This window comes from Dama dama, chromosome 5 (genome assembly GCF_033118175.1).
Source record: "Dama dama isolate Ldn47 chromosome 5, ASM3311817v1, whole genome shotgun sequence".
In the NCBI taxonomy this organism is placed as follows: domain Eukaryota; kingdom Metazoa; phylum Chordata; class Mammalia; order Artiodactyla; family Cervidae; genus Dama; species Dama dama.
In genome coordinates, this window is record NC_083685.1 from 34,953,174 (window position 1) to 34,969,411 (window position 16,238).

Below are 16,238 nucleotides of genomic sequence, written 5' to 3' on the forward strand. Positions count from 1 at the left end.
AGATTTATTGAACATAAATCTTTAAGTTAAAGGAGATAAGAAAGGATATTACAAACAAACAAAAAGCAAATGAAAAAAGCTTGGACCAAGATAGCAACAAATCAGACCTCCAACAGACTGAGTCTTATATACACTGATTTTATTTTATTAGCATACTAAATGACATCTATCAGTGGCCATGACACAAGACTAAGGGTCAAAAGAGTATAAAAGAGGGTGGCATCTTACTCTTCCTTCCCTGGTAGACTAATGCAAATGCTTTATCATCATTCACCTCAGCCCTCCTTCCTTTGTCTTTACTCTTTAAAATTAAATTCCTTTCATCAGGCGGGCAGGAAAGTTAATCTGTGACCTTAGTTCCCACTTTTCCATTCTTTGGCCACTGAATAAAGCCTGTGCTCTGTCAATCTCAGGCTTGGTTTCATTATTTTCTACTTTAACAGACCAGAAAACGAACACTCAGCAACCAAGGCAGCAGGAGTGAGGTCTATTAGACTTAATATGGTAATGAAACCATAAGCAGCTCCCTAGCCTTTTCAAACTTTTTTTTCCAATATTTTCTTGATTTCAAGGACATATTTCTCTTACACAGGGTGCTCATTCTAAGTCTTCATTTCTCCAATTGTTAACCTCAGCTCCAAGGCTCAGTTCTCTGACTTCAAATCCAACTATACTTATCCTAAAATGACTTCGTCAAGTTCCAATTTATGACTTTAAATCCAGTCTATGCACACTGATACTATCAAAATATTCAACTTTGTGCTGTCATTCTGATCTTCAGACTTACATACTAAACTGCATACTTGACTTCCATCTGGATAATTGTACAGAAGTTAGCTTGTCAAAACAAATAAACAAACAAACAAAAACCAAAAACATTAATCTTACTCAGTCTCCAAATATGTTTCTTCTCCATTGCAGTTGCCATTATGACCATAGATCTAAATGCTTCCTTCAAATTCCTTAGGTTCTTTTTAAAGATCCCTTCTTATATTCACAAGCCATTCTTCAAATCTACTTTCAAAATATATCCCCAATCTGGCCACTTTTTACCTCTTCATCATTAACACTCAATCTTAAGTCACGTTTATCTCTCCTCTAGACTACTACTTAAAAAAGAAAAAAAAGCAGATCTCAGTGCTTCCAATCATTTTAAAACAAATCAGAACATGCCATTTCAAATAATAAATGTTTAATATAATAATATGTTATAATAGAATGATATTCTGGCTAAAATAAGGATAGGAATCCAATTTCTTAATTATGTACAGGGATTCATGTGATCTGTCTCTCCAGTGTCATTCCTGCCAGTCTCTTCTTAATTCATACCAATCACACCAACCACGTTGCTGTTCCTACAGAAAGCCTAGTAAATTTCTGCCTCCTTTTTGTAAACTATAGAGTAAATTAACATATATATCTCTATGGGAATTAATTAGTGTGTATTAATGAATCATATATGCAATTCTATATCATCAATTCAACTAAGTAAAATTTGAATTAAGTCATAAATAAAATAAAGCACTGATTATAAAGTTGCTATCAGCCTACTTTGCCAACGCTTATAGCAATTAAATTGATTATTGAAATTATAAAACTCAGTTCAATCACTCAGTTGTGTCCCACTCTTTGCGACCCCATGGACTGTAGCACACCAGGCCTCCCTATCACCAACTACCAGAGTCCACCCAAACCCATGTCCATTGAGCCAGTGATGCCATCCAACCATCTCATCCTCTGTTGTCCCCTTCTCTCCTGCCTTCAATCTTTCCCAGCATCAGGGTCTTTTCCAATGAGTCAGTTCTTCCCATCAAGTGGCCAAAGTATTGGCCTTTCTTAATCATTTGGGATGGTCTTTGAATATCTACTAAAGAAAAAACAATTAAAACAACCCCACATTTCTTACCATTCACTTGGAAAATGTGAGTCTGATAGATGTTTTCATAGCCCTCTGCATAGCAGGTGTAATTCCCCATGTGAGTTGTGGTAACTTTGGTTATATATAAGGACCCATCATCTCCAAAGTCCTATAGAAAAAAGGCAAAATTAAATAGAATTAGCCATTTATCTTTAAAATATTTTTTATCAGTTCACATTTTAAAAATGTGTACTCAATAAAAAGTAAATTAATATATTTAAATTATCAAAATGACCACTGTTGATGGTTAGTTAGTTCAATAAACTTGGAAGACTTTATGGGCTATACTTACTTGTCTCAAGTTAAGTTTTGTTTTTTTTTTTTAAGTATAACTTCTCAATATTTATTGGAAATACATGGGCTTATATAAAATAACTGAATTTTTATATATTTATTCTAATTCAGCTTACATTTAAATTAATAAAGGCATATTTTTTTTTCTTATTTATAACTAAAACAAACAGCTCTTAACCACATTCCTCACATTTGCAATTTTTATACCCTTTAATTATATATTTACCCAGGAAAAAATATTAAAGCTGTGTGGTCTCAGAGATGGAATTTATAGCCATATGAATAGATCATGACTTTTTCAAGCCTCCTGGAAACAAGCAGTACATCAGACAAAAATGACTGTGGTCTTTCAAATTTACGAGGAAACATGCGTAACCATTAAAAAAGAACAAATAATCTTGCATTTCTTGTCAAAATCAAATTCAAGAATCATCTCTGAAACAGTAAAGATGAAAAAAAAAATACTTTGCTTTCATAAAGGCAATGAATATACTGGCAAAAATTATCTCAATCAAAGTTTTCAGAACTTTGGAAATAGACAAAGGCTTGCACCAGCCCACAGAGCATTTACTGGAAAAAGTGGCTGCCTCTCAGAAAGAACAGTGAGGCTGATAGTTTCCCTCTCTTCACAGCTGCATAGAAGCCTTGGATCACCAACTTTGTGATTTGACTAGCAGTGAAAATTACCATCCCTCAGACCTCAGAGTGGGAAAGAACGTATTTAAAACTCCTCCAAGATGCCATCCTCAGAAAATCATCACAATCTAACCTATGTTGCTGGTCCCTGAATATTTCCATTTTAATGACCTTTTCTGTGAGCAAGACGTGGAGCTGAGTTTCTCCCTGTAAATAGTCCTGCCCCTAAAGCTAGTTTTTGAAGAGAAATATCAGCATTTGTATAACATTACAGCTTCCTATGGCAGAGATATGCAGTGGAGATAGCAAGAACATCAAAACTCTTAGAAACAGGAAGGTGTCCACAAAGGAGTTTGAAAAGATCTGCATATTCCAGGAATCTAGAAGCCCACAGAAATGTGTAAGACTATGTGTACAACTAGAAAATGTAGACTTTCTTTACATTTTAGGAGTAAGAGAGAATACATAATTTCTCATCTCTATCTGAGCTTGAGGTCCTGCACAGGCAGAGCGAAGGCTTAGACAGATTTGTAACACTTGCAGAAGTATTCATTGCATGATGCAAAACAGAAATAGAGCCCTGGACACTACATAATGATCAAGGGATTAACCCAAGAAGATATAAAAATTACAAATATATACACACCCAACATAGGAGCAACACAATACATCAGGCAAATGCTAACAACCATTAAAGGGGGAACTGACAGTACCACAATAATAATGGGGACTTTATCACTCCACTCATACAAATGGGTAGATCATTGAGACAGACAATTAGTAAGGAAACATTCAATCAGTTGGACCTAATTGATATCTATAAGATATTTTATCCAAAAAGAGTAGAATCATGCCTTGGTTAGTTTTAAAAAATTGAAATCACTTCAAGTAACTTTTCTGACCACAACACTATACAATTAAATATCACCTACAGGGGAAAAAAAAAAGTGTAGAAAATACAAACACATGGAGGCTAAAGAATACATTTCTGAATAACCAACAGGTCACTGAAGAAATCAAAGAAATCCAAAAATACCTAGAAACAAAGGACAATGAAAAAACAACTCAAAACCTATGGGATGCACTAAAAGCAGTGTTAAGAGAGATTCATAGCAATACAAGTCTATTTCAAGAAACAAGAGAAAACAAATAACCTAATCTTACACATAAACCAACTAAAAAAGGAAGAAGAAAAACAACAGCAACAACCACAACAATAGAGAAAAAACAAAATTAGTTGAAGAAAAGAAAATATAAAGGTCAGAGCAGAAATAAGTGGAAACAAAATGAAGGAGAGTAGCGAAGATCAATAAATCTAAAAGCTGGTTCTTTAAGAAGATAAACAAATTGACCTACCATTAGCGAGACTCATCAATAACAAAAGGGAGAAGACTCAAATCAGTAAAATGAGAAATGAAAAAGAAGTTATAATGGAAAATGCAAAATCAAAGAATCATGAGACTACTATGAGCAACTATGTGCCAATAAAATAGACAATCTGGAAGAAATGGGCAAATTCTTATGCTTAAAAAGCTTGAGGCCTTATTTTTTTCTTAAAAAGCCTTATTTGATTCTTAAAAAGCATAACTTTTCAAAACTAAAATGGAAAGAAATAGAAAATATGAACAGACTAATCCCAAGTATGGAAACAGAAACTATAAAACTTCCGACAAAAAAAAAAAGCCAAGGGCCAGATGTCTTCACAGATTAATTCTATCAAATATTTAGCAAAGAACTAAAACCTATCCTCAAACTCTTCTACAAAACTGCAGAAGGAGGAACACTCCCAAACTCATTCTAAAAAAACACTATCATCATGATAACAAAACCAGTCAAAGATATTACAAAAAAAAAAAGAATATTACAGGTCAATATCACTGATGAATATAGACGCAAAAATCTTGAAAAAACTACTAGCAAATAGAATGCAGCAATAAAAGGATCATACACCATGATCAAGCAGGCTTTAACCCAAGGATGCAAGGATTCCTCAATATACACAAACAAATCAATGTGAAACACCATATTAACAAATTGAAATATAAAAACATATGATTATCCCAAAAGATGCAGAGAAAGCTTTTTGATAATATTCAACACAAATTTATGATAAACAAAATGAAACAAAAAAACACCAAAATTCCAGAAAGTAGGTGTAGAAGTAACATCAGTTCAGTTTAGTCCATCAGTCATGTCTGATTCTTTGTGACCCCCATAGACTACAGCACACCAGGCTTCCCTGTCCATCACCAACTCCCAGAGCCTACTCAAAATCATGTCCATTGAATTGGTGATGCCATCCATCCATCTCATCTTCTGTTCACTTCTTCTCCTTCCTTCAATCTTTCCAAGCATCAGGGTCTTTTCCAATGAGTCAGTTCTTTGCATCAGGTGGCCAAAGTATTGGAGTTTCAGCTTCAACATCAGTCCTTCCAATGAATATTCAGGACTGATTTACTTTAGGATGGACTGGTTGGATTTCCTCCCAGTCCAAGGGACTCTCAAGAGTCTTCTCTAACACCACAATTCAAAAGCATCAATTCTTTGGTGCTCGGCTTTCTTTATAGTCCAACTCTCACATCCATACGTGACTATTGGAAAAACCATAGTCTTGACTAGATGAACCTTTGTTGGCAAAGTAATGTCTTTACATTTCAATATGATGTCTAGGTTGGTCATAACTTTTCTTCCAAGGAGTCAGCATCTTTTACTTTTATGGCTGCAATCACCATCTGCAGTGATTTTGGAGTCCCCCCAAAAATAGTCTCTCACTATTTCCATTGTTTCCCCATTTATTTGCCATGAAGTGATGGGACCGAATGCCATGATCTTAGTTTTCTGAATGTTGAGTTTTAAGCCAACTTTTACACTCTCCTCTTTCACTTACATCAAGAGCTTTCTGCTATAAGGGTGGTGTCATCTACATATTTGAGGTTACTGATATTTCTCCCAGCAACATACCTTTACACAATAAAGGCCATATACCACAAACCCACAGCAAACTTTATCCTCAATGTTGAAAACCCGAAAGTATTTCCTCTAAGATCAAGAACAAGACCATTACTCTAGGAGGTGGTGATACTATATATAGAAAACATTAAAGATGACACTAGGAAATTATTAGCACTAATCAATGAATATAGTAAAGTGTCAGGATATAAAATTAATATACAGATATCTCTTGCACTCCTATACACTACAAAGAAAATCAGAAAGAGAAACTAAGGAAACAATCCTATTAACTATTGCAACAAAAAGAATAATATACAGGAATTAACCTACCTAGAGAGACAAAGGCTTGTTTGTAGAAAACTTTAAGACTGATAAACAAAACAAAGGTGACACAAGCATATGGAGAGGTATACCATGTTTTTTTGTATTGGAAGAATCAATATTGTGAAATGACTATATTACTCAAAGCAATCTACAGATTCAATGAAATCCCTATCAAACTACCACTCACATTTTTCACAGAACTAGAACAAGCAAGTTCACAATTTGTGTGGAAACACAAAAGGCCCTGAATAGTCAAAGCAATCTGACAAAGAAAAGTGGAGCTGGAGGAATCAGCCTTCCTAACCTCAGACAACACTACAAAACTACAGTCATCAAGACAGTATGGTCCTGGTACAAAGACAGAAATAATGACTAATGGAACAAGATTAAAAAGCCCAGAGATAACCCTGCACACTTATGGACACCTTACCTTTAGAGAAAAGACAGAATCTTCAATAAGTGGTGCTGGGGAAACTAGACAGCTAAATGTAAAAGAATGAAACTAGAACAATTGCCAATTCCATAAACAAAATAAACTCAAAATGGATATAAAGACTTAAATGTTAAAGCCAGAAACTATAAAACTCTTAGAGAAAAGCATAGGTAATGCACTCTTTGACATAATGACAGCAAGATCCTCTTTGAACCACCTCCTAGAGTAATGGGGGGGAAAAAAAAGGACCTAATAAACTTAAAAGCTTTTGCACAGCAAAGGAAACAGTAAACAAGAAGAAAAGACAACCCTCAGAATTTTGGAGAAAATAATTGCAAACCACACAGCTGACAAAGAAGTAATTTCCAAAGTATATATGCAGGTCCTATAGCTCAATATCAAAAAGAAACAGCCCAGTCAAAAAGTGGGCAGAAGACCTAAACAGACACTTCTCCAAAGAAGACTTTCAGATGGCCAATAAACACAGGAAAAGATGTTCAGCATCCCTAATTATTAGAGTAACGCAAATCAAAACCCAATGAGGTATCATCAAAAAATCTACAAACAATAAATGCTGAAGACAATGAGGAGAAAAGGGAAACCTCTTGCACTGTTGATAGGAATGTAACTTGATTCAGTCACTATGGAGAACAGTATGGAGATTCCTTAAAAAACTAGGAATAAAACTACCATATGAAATACTGTTTCTACAACTGGGCATATACCCTGAGAAAACCATAATTGAAACTGATACACGTACTCCAGTGTTCATAGCAACACTATTTACAATAGCTAGGACATGAAAACCTATATGTCCGTTGATAGATGAATGGATAAAGAAGATGTGTTACATATATACAATGAAATACTACTCAGCCATAAAAAAGAATAAATTTGAGTCAGTTTTAGTGAGGTGGATGAACCTAGAGTTGTTATATAGAATGAAGTAAGTCAGAAAGAGAAAAACAAATGTCATATATTAATGTATATATAGTAAATCTAGAAAACTGGTTTGATAAACCTATTTGCGAGGAAGGAATGGAGATGTAGATATAGACACAGTGGGGAGGAAGAGAATTGGACGAGTAGAGAAAATAGGATTGACATATATACAGTATAAAATAGATAGCTGATGAGAAATGCTATATAATACAGGGAGCCCAGCCTGATACCCTGTGATGATCCAGAGTGATGGGATGGGGGAAAGAGGGAGACTCAGAAGGGGGCTGATATATGCATCAGTCAGTTCAGTCAGTCAGTTCAGTCAGTCAGTCAGTCAGCTCAGTCACTCAGTCGTGTCCGACTCTTTGAGACACCATGAATTGCAGCATAATTATGGCTTATTTGTGTTTCTGTATGACAGAAACCAACAGAACATAGTAAAGCAATTTACCTCCAATCAAAAATAAAAGGAAGAGCATCATGCCAAAGTCTGGAACACATATTGATTCAAAGCTTTTAATTAAGTCTCTATGCAGTAATTAGCTCACCACTAGGTACCTGAGCAAAGATTGCAGTAACCACATAAGGAAAGTAAAGAAAAATAGATACATTAAACTTTAATAAAATTAATTTAAAAAAAAACACTTCTGTTCCCCCAAGGATACTGTTCAAAATGTTAAAAAATACCCTTCAGAAAAGGAGAAAATATTTTTGAATTATTTGTTTCATAAGAATGTTGTATCCAGAATATGTAAAGAACTATGTAACTGAACACTAAAAAGACACCTAATCAAATCAAAACAATGGATAAAGGATTTGAATAGTACATCTCAAGAAAGATTTACAAATGAGCAATAAGCACATAATTTAAAAATCTAGTATCATTAGTCACTGCTACTGCTACTGCTAAGTCACTTCAGTCGTCTCTGACTCTGTGTGACCCCATAGACGGCAGCCCACCAGGCTCCTCCGTCCCTGGGATTCTCCAGGCAAGAACACTGGAGTGGGTTGCCATTTCCTTCTCCAATGCGTGAAAGTGAAGTCGCTCAGTCGTGTCTGACTCTTAGCGACCCCATGGACTGCAGCCTACCAGGCTCCTCCATCCATGGGATTTTCCAGGCAAGAGTACTGGAGTGGGGTGCCATTGCCTTCTCCATCAGGGAAACGCAAATGAAAATCTCAATGTGATACAACTTCAAACTTGTTAGAATGGCTAAAATTAAAAAGATGGATAATAACAATTTTGGAAGGGTGTGGTAAAACAGGAAGCTTCAGACTTTGCTGATGAGAATATTAAATTGTGCATCTACTTTGGATCACAGTTTGGCAGTTCCTTAAAAAGTTAAACAAAGAGTAATTATATGTATAAAAAATTCACTGCTAGGCATATACTTAAAAGAATAAAAACATTTGACTGTACATAAACTGAACATGAATGTTCAAAGTAACCTAAAAGTGAAAATAACTCTAATACCTATGAATTGTTGAATGGACAAACACGAAATCATACATCTATACACAGTAAAACAATTTTCTACTTAAAAGGAAAAGATACAGATATATACTACAACATAAATGAATATTGAAAACACACTAAATGAAAAAAAAAAGTCTATGAGTCTATCTGTCTATTTGTATGAAATATTCAGAATAGCCAGAACCATATAGGTATAGATTAGTGGTTATCAAGAGCTGAGGGGATGGAATGATGGGATACAGCTTCTAAAATATACGGAGTGATACTACTCTAAACTGCAATCATAATGATGACTGAAAACTTTTGTGAATATACCAGGAAACACTAAATTGCAAATTTTAAAGGGGTTAGTTTTATCATATGAAGATTACATTTCAATAAAACTGCTATTAAAAATAAATTATGCATGGAATACATAAATATGAAAAATGAAATATACTAAAATAAAACTGTGTATCACCTTGTCTAATGAAATCTTTATGAGTATGGAACAATTTATAAATCTAGAAAGAAGGAATAGTCAATATGTTTATATAAAGAAGAAACACTCAACTACAAAATATTGTAAGCATTAAAAGATAATAAACCACAGGATATCTATGCAAAATAAAAATAACAAAGCGTAAATGCATTGTAATCCTTAGTTGCAAAGCAGTTATTGTGTCAGAAATTGCTCTAATTCATAAATATTGACATATTCAACCTGTAAACCAAATCTATGAGAAGAGACTTCTAAAACCCTGCTCTTTGGGCAGAAGATACTAAGAAATTAAGTCATCTCCTAAATTTCACTTGGCCCTTAATTAGTAAATAGATCCAGGCTTGAAAAGCTGGGTGGGCTTATTCCAGAATGTGGGCTTTAAACCCCTATACATGGTACCTACCTTGTCAATCATGGATTGACCTAGTGATTTAAAGAATAAAGAAGAAAGTGAAAACAAAAATGTCCAAAACAGAGATCAAATATCCTGGTAGGTTTGAAGAAAAGAAGCTAGAAATACAGTGGAAGTTATGATGAAAATGGAAGAAGGCAACCTGGACAGATCTCCTGAGGTCACAAAACAACAGCATTTAAAATGAGTCAACAGTCTCCCTGCTTTCTCAACAACAGAAAATAAAGACAAATAAGAAGGTGCTGATTCACTCCCTCCTCTTAAAGTGTAATTTGTAATACCTTCTCTTAAGGCAACATTTATTCCCATGTTCTTACTGTTATAACAATTATATCTAAGCATTTATAATTTCCTTTCAATTTCTTTTAATGAAATTACTATTCATTTTTCTTTTTCTCAACTATAACTATTGGGTTGGCCAAAAAGTTCTTTTGGTTCTTAAGTAAAAAAATAAAAGACACATTTTTCATTCTGACCAAAAAATTTATTGAACATCTTCACTACTTTTGTTCCACGATCTTCTGCCATTTTCCAGGTGACTTTATAATTCCATCTTCCCCAAACTTTGTATCTTTTTGAGCAAAGAACTGTTCTAGGTGCCTTTTACAGTCTTCCAGGGAATTGGAAGTTTTTCCATTCAGAGAATTTTGTAATGACTAAATAAATGGAAATCTGAAGGTCCAATGTCTGGTTAATAAGGCAGATGAATCAGAACTTCCTAGCCAAGCTGTAAAAGTTTTTGCCTGGTCATCAAAGAAACATGTGCTTTTGCATTATTTTAATAGAAGATTATGCATTTTCTGTCGAATACTTTTGGACACTTTTCATCAAGTGCTGCTTTTATTTGGTCTAACTGGGAGCAGTACTTGTTGGGAAATAATTGCTTGGTTTCCCAGAAGGAGCTCATAATAGAGGATTCCCTTCCAATCCCAGAATATAAACATCACCTTTGCATAAAGACTGGCCTTTGGTTTGGTCGGTGATGGTTCAGTTCTCTTACCTTACAATCTCTTTTCTTCCACATTATTGCGCAGTATGCACTTGTCCTTGCCTGTCACAATGTGCTTTAAAAGTGGAATATTCTCCTTATGTTTAGAGAATCACATATGGAAATACAGTCAAGTGGCTATTTTTGGCTTATGTGGAACCCAAACATCAAAGCAATTAGCATAATCAAACTGGTACGAATGATTTCCAATGCTTGATTTGAGTATTGGTTATCTCTCACATAAAATAATGATTATGCTGATTGTTCTCAATGAATGTCTCAATTTGATCTCCATCAACTTCAACTGGTCTCCCAAATCATGGAGCATCATCCAGCGAGAAATCTCCAGGGCAAAACTTCACAAACCACTTTTGACACAGTCGATTCATCATAGTACCTTCTCCATATACTGTACAATTCATTTTGTGTGTGTGTATGTTTCAGTTACACTTTATCTTTCTTGAGATAATAAAGCATAATATGCCAAAAATGCTTTTGCTTCCATATTCAATATTAAAATGGCTACACAAAAACTCACAAATTTTGATTTTTTTTTTAATGCACACTGATACGGAAGCTCATAATACAATCTTACAAAAATGCTTCAAATGAAGTTCAAGAAAACTAAGTCCTACTAGAGCCATTTTGTGGGAAAAAATGAACGAATATTTTGGCCAACCCAATATAAGAGATTAGTCATATCATGTTTTGGCATCTCCCAGGGAGGCCTCATGGACTTGCAGGAAAAGCCTCATATCTTGCCTGATAGGAGAGGACTTAGAGATTTAACCCTAATAAGGATGTCAGTGTGTGACACCAATGTGTCTTAGCATCCCCTATATGACCATGGGTTACCTAAAAACAAGGATTCCACACCACCATTTAGGCTACAGAACAGAAATGCCAAACAGAAAGGTCAGACTTAACCCTCAGGTTAACACTAAAGCAGGTAGGTGGCATATAGCTGGGTATAATATGGGAGAAAGCCAAACATGTGTAGAGATGAATTAAGTATGATAGAATTAAAATATTTTGAGAAACATTATAAGCCAAAAATAATTCTTGATAACCTGAAATATAATAGTAAGATTCTCAGTTAGCGTAAGGCAAGCAAGCACATAGAACATGCACATACAGGAAAGACTCCTCACAGCAGAACAGACAAGGGAGACCAAGTCAGAACAAAGGTGAAATCCCTCACTGGACAAGAATAAATGGAAATCATCATAAAAACCCAAAGTATGTCTCATATGTGTCATTATGTTTATATTTATTTATGCCAAACTGTACACAGGTCTCTTAAAGTCAGTTTCCAAATAATACTTTTTAAAAAATTTTTTATTCTGTATTGAAGTATAGCTGATTCCCAGATGGTGTTATTGGTAAAGAACCAACCTGCCAATGCAGGAGATGTAAGAAATGTGGGTTCGATTCCTGGGTTGGGAGGATCCCCTGGAGGCAGGCATGGCAACCCACTCCTGTGTTCTTGTCTGGAGAATCCTGTGGACAGAAGAGCCTGGCGGACTACAATCCATGGGGTTGCAAACAGTCGGATGCGTCGGAAGTGACTTAGCAGGCATGTACAGAGTTGATTAAGATATAATGTTGTAATAGTTTCAGGTGAATAGATCAGGGACTCAGCCATACACATACTTATATCCATTATCACCAAAACTCCCCTCTCATCCAGGCTGCCATATAACATTGAACAGTGTTCCATGTGCCATAGAGCAGGTCCTCATAGTTTTAAATATCCACAAAACCGGAAGTAAACAACTTTTCCAGATGTTTTCCTACATAACTACCTACAAAGCATTGTCCTTTCCAGATTACTATAATCAAGATTCTCTCACCCAATGATGTGAAAATTTTCCACGAATATAACCTTTAGAATGTTTATTATTTTATTTTTCTATGTATTATTCTGCAATGTGAAGTCCCTTTAACTTAGATACTTTCTAAATTAGCATACTGTGTGACCCCCTTCTAATTTCTATATCTTTTAATATTTTTTCCTGTTTCTTTCAAGTAGAAGCAAAATCTTCCAGACTCAATTTGTTTCAATATATCATTTTATAATCACCTTCTCAAACAGCATTTCTGAATAAACAAGAGTGTCTCACTCCTTCAAATGAAACATGGACTGCTTCACTACATTTATAATACAACTCAATAAATATTTATTGAGCACTTAACTATGTCACACACTGTGATAAATAATTTAAATAAATTATCAAATTTTATCCTTAAACAACTTTTTAAAAATGTACTACTGTTAGCTTCCTTTTATATAGAAGAAAATTGAAATATGCTGATAATTTGGGGATGATCTGAGATCACCAACTGCCATGATCTGAATGTTTGCCTCACCACACACTTCATCTGCTGAAATCCTAAACTTAATGTGAGAGTAGGCCTTTGGAGGTTGATTAAGTTGTGAGGGTGGGGCCCTTAAGAATGGAATTCATATCCTTGTAAAAGAGACTGCACAGAGATGCCTTAGCCATTCCATGCTTTGATGACACAAGGAGCTCTGGTGGTGAACTGGGAAAAGGGTATCTTACCCAGAATACTAACGTGATGCCTTGATCTTGAACTTAGCCTCAGAACTGTGAGAAATACTTTTTTGTTGTTTATCCCATCAATCCTGTAGTCTTTTGTAAACAGAAGCCTAACAGAATAAGACATCAACCAAAGAAAGCGGTCTAAGATTAGCATCCAAATGGTCAGATTACAGAACAGAACTCTTGTTATTATGCAATTGTTCAATGTTTCTTTACTTTGTTACAATATTGCTTATGTTTTATGCTTAGGTTTTTGTTGTTGTTGTTGTTTTTTTTTTGCTACCAGGCATCTTAGTTCCCCAATCAGGGATCAAACCCACACTTCCTGCATTGGAAGGCAATCTTAACCAGTGGACCCCCAGGGAAAGTGAAAGTGATGTCACTCAGCCGTGTCCGACTCCTTGCAACCCCATGGAATGTATCCTACCAGGCTCTCCTGTCCATGAGATTTTCCAGGCAAAAGTACTGGAGTGGGTTGCCATTTCCTTCTCCAGGGGATCTTCCCAACCCAGGGACTGAACTCTGGTTTCCCGCATTGTAAGCAGACACTTTACCATCTGAGCCACCAGGCAAGCCCCCAGGACCTCCAGGGAAGTCCCACACAATTCTTAAACCATATTCCTTTGCCTCAATTATTCATTATTTTAGTGAAGCTTCAAAATTATTTGTGGAGATTTTTTCATATGGTTACATCAGCCCTATGCTTTACCTCCATCCTGATTCATCATTTCTACTCTTCGTATTTCATTTTCTCAGCATTTTTTACAATCTTAAATAGATTAAAACAACTGTGTGATTTGGATGCTCGGCCACGGTTGAGAGTTATGGCTTTAGAACAGATGCTACTTGAATTCAGAGACAAAATCTTGCACTTATTCTAAATCCCCATCACACCTTTATAATCTTGCTGCAAATAGATTGTCCATAAATATTTCTTCAGTGATTAAATCTTTATGAACCTCCATACCATTAGAAAGTTGCCTCAAGGCACTAATGTCTGGAAAGTCAATAAAGAAAAAAAAACACCTAAAATCATTTATTTTGTTGAGTTGATTGGTTATATTATTTAAGGCAGCACAAAAGGAAACTAGAAAAAAGGAAAATCTGCAGCGCATTTCTAAAATTCAAACAGTTTATAGAGACTATTTATTGACTATAATGAATGGTTTAAGGGTAGTAATGGCAATGTTTAATCACCTATAGATGACAGGCAGTGATCATTCAGAATGTACATAGCAATAAACATAAGGTCAGATTATACCAGAAAAAAACAGCAGAATTTAAGGCCTGCATTTATCCACAGACATTTGTTACCATTAAAAGATAAATTCCATTCATTAGAAAATGCTATAGTTTGAATTTAAGTTTGCTTTCCTATTTCATATTATGCTTTTACTGATAGTTTCAAATTGCATGGTCCCAGTATTACTAGACTTTAAATGAGGTTTTCCATGTAATACACACTGTTTTGATATACACAGACATTAATTTCCTTTCTAATTTCAGTTATGCTAGCATGCTTTACTTTTGTAATGTTGTGAAAGTTATTTTACTAGATTTTTAAGTGTACAAAACATATTTTCATAAAATAACAATAAAAGTAATTTAAGACAGCATCTATATATTGAAATTAATGAAAGTTCTATAATCTCATAATTTATATGGTTTTTCTAAAAATTATGGAAGTTTCTTACCGGTCTTTTTTCTTAGATGTTTAATCTATTACCAATTAAAAGCACAGTGAATGATAAAATCAAATAATAAAAATTCAATTTGGTCAATACATTTCTTTTAATAACTTTTTTCTTAAAACAAAGAATTTAATGTATCAATTTAAAAAATAGAACAGTAAACTAATATGAGTGAGAAATACTTTGAAAAACAAACAAAAAACAAAATTTTGATGATTGGGGGAAAATTGAAATGATAAAACTGTGAATAACAGTATTATTTGAGATATATGTAAATAACTATATAAATTATATTTAATTTCACTTAAGAAAATTACTCACAAAAAGTTTCCATCAATATAATAGTAAGTAATAAAAATAAGCAAAAATATCAATCACTTTTATAGACCCACTCTTCAAGGTATTTTGCATATGTGCGGAGTCAGACGTGCCTTGAAACTGATAGAGTTTACATTTCAGAGCCCTTCATTTATATAAGCCCTTCCCAAAGGCCTGAAAGTAGCCATGGAATGTGTTTATATGGACATACATTTTTGTAAAATTTAGAAATACATTTATCTGGCTGATTCATGTCAATGTATGGCAAAAACCACTACAATATTGTAAAGTAATTAACCTCCAACTAATAAAAATAAATAAAAAAAAGAGATACATTTATAATTTTCTGTGACTTCTTTTTTTTATTGGAATTAATATCCTATGTTATAGCTAATTGTCAATTATAATTTTTGTCCTATTTCTTATACAGAGCATCTTCAAAATGTAGGTGCTCTAAAACATGAAGATCCATATAACTTTGAACTGTAATATATCAGTTAACCATATTAATTAGCTACATTTGACAATATGTTTTACACACAAATAAACAGCGGTCAGGAAGGTTGAATAACTTCTCTATGAAAGAAGGCTATTAAGTTAATAACACAATATTCATAACTAGGCCACCTGAATCTGCTTCTAAGGTCTACACTTACTGACCCAAGTGTCTTCATGGATGGATCCCCAATCTCAGTGTCATATATATTTAGGACGCAATACTGCTCAATTTACATAAAATCCAAAATAGGCAAAAATAAACTGTGCCTTTTAGAGGTAAATATCTTTATGGTAAGGATAAAAAGAATAG

General features: G+C 34.3%; 1 protein-coding gene across 1 annotated transcript in view; it reads right to left on the minus strand.

Moving 5' to 3' along the window:
* The window catches only part of FSTL5 (follistatin like 5), an 864,841-nt gene that overhangs the window by 209,488 nt on the left and 639,115 nt on the right, over window positions 1-16,238 (minus strand). The window contains exon 8 of the mRNA XM_061140881.1: window positions 1,907-2,027. Coding sequence (XP_060996864.1) covers window positions 1,907-2,027 — 121 coding nt within the window. The remainder of the gene's footprint in view (window positions 1-1,906; window positions 2,028-16,238) is intronic.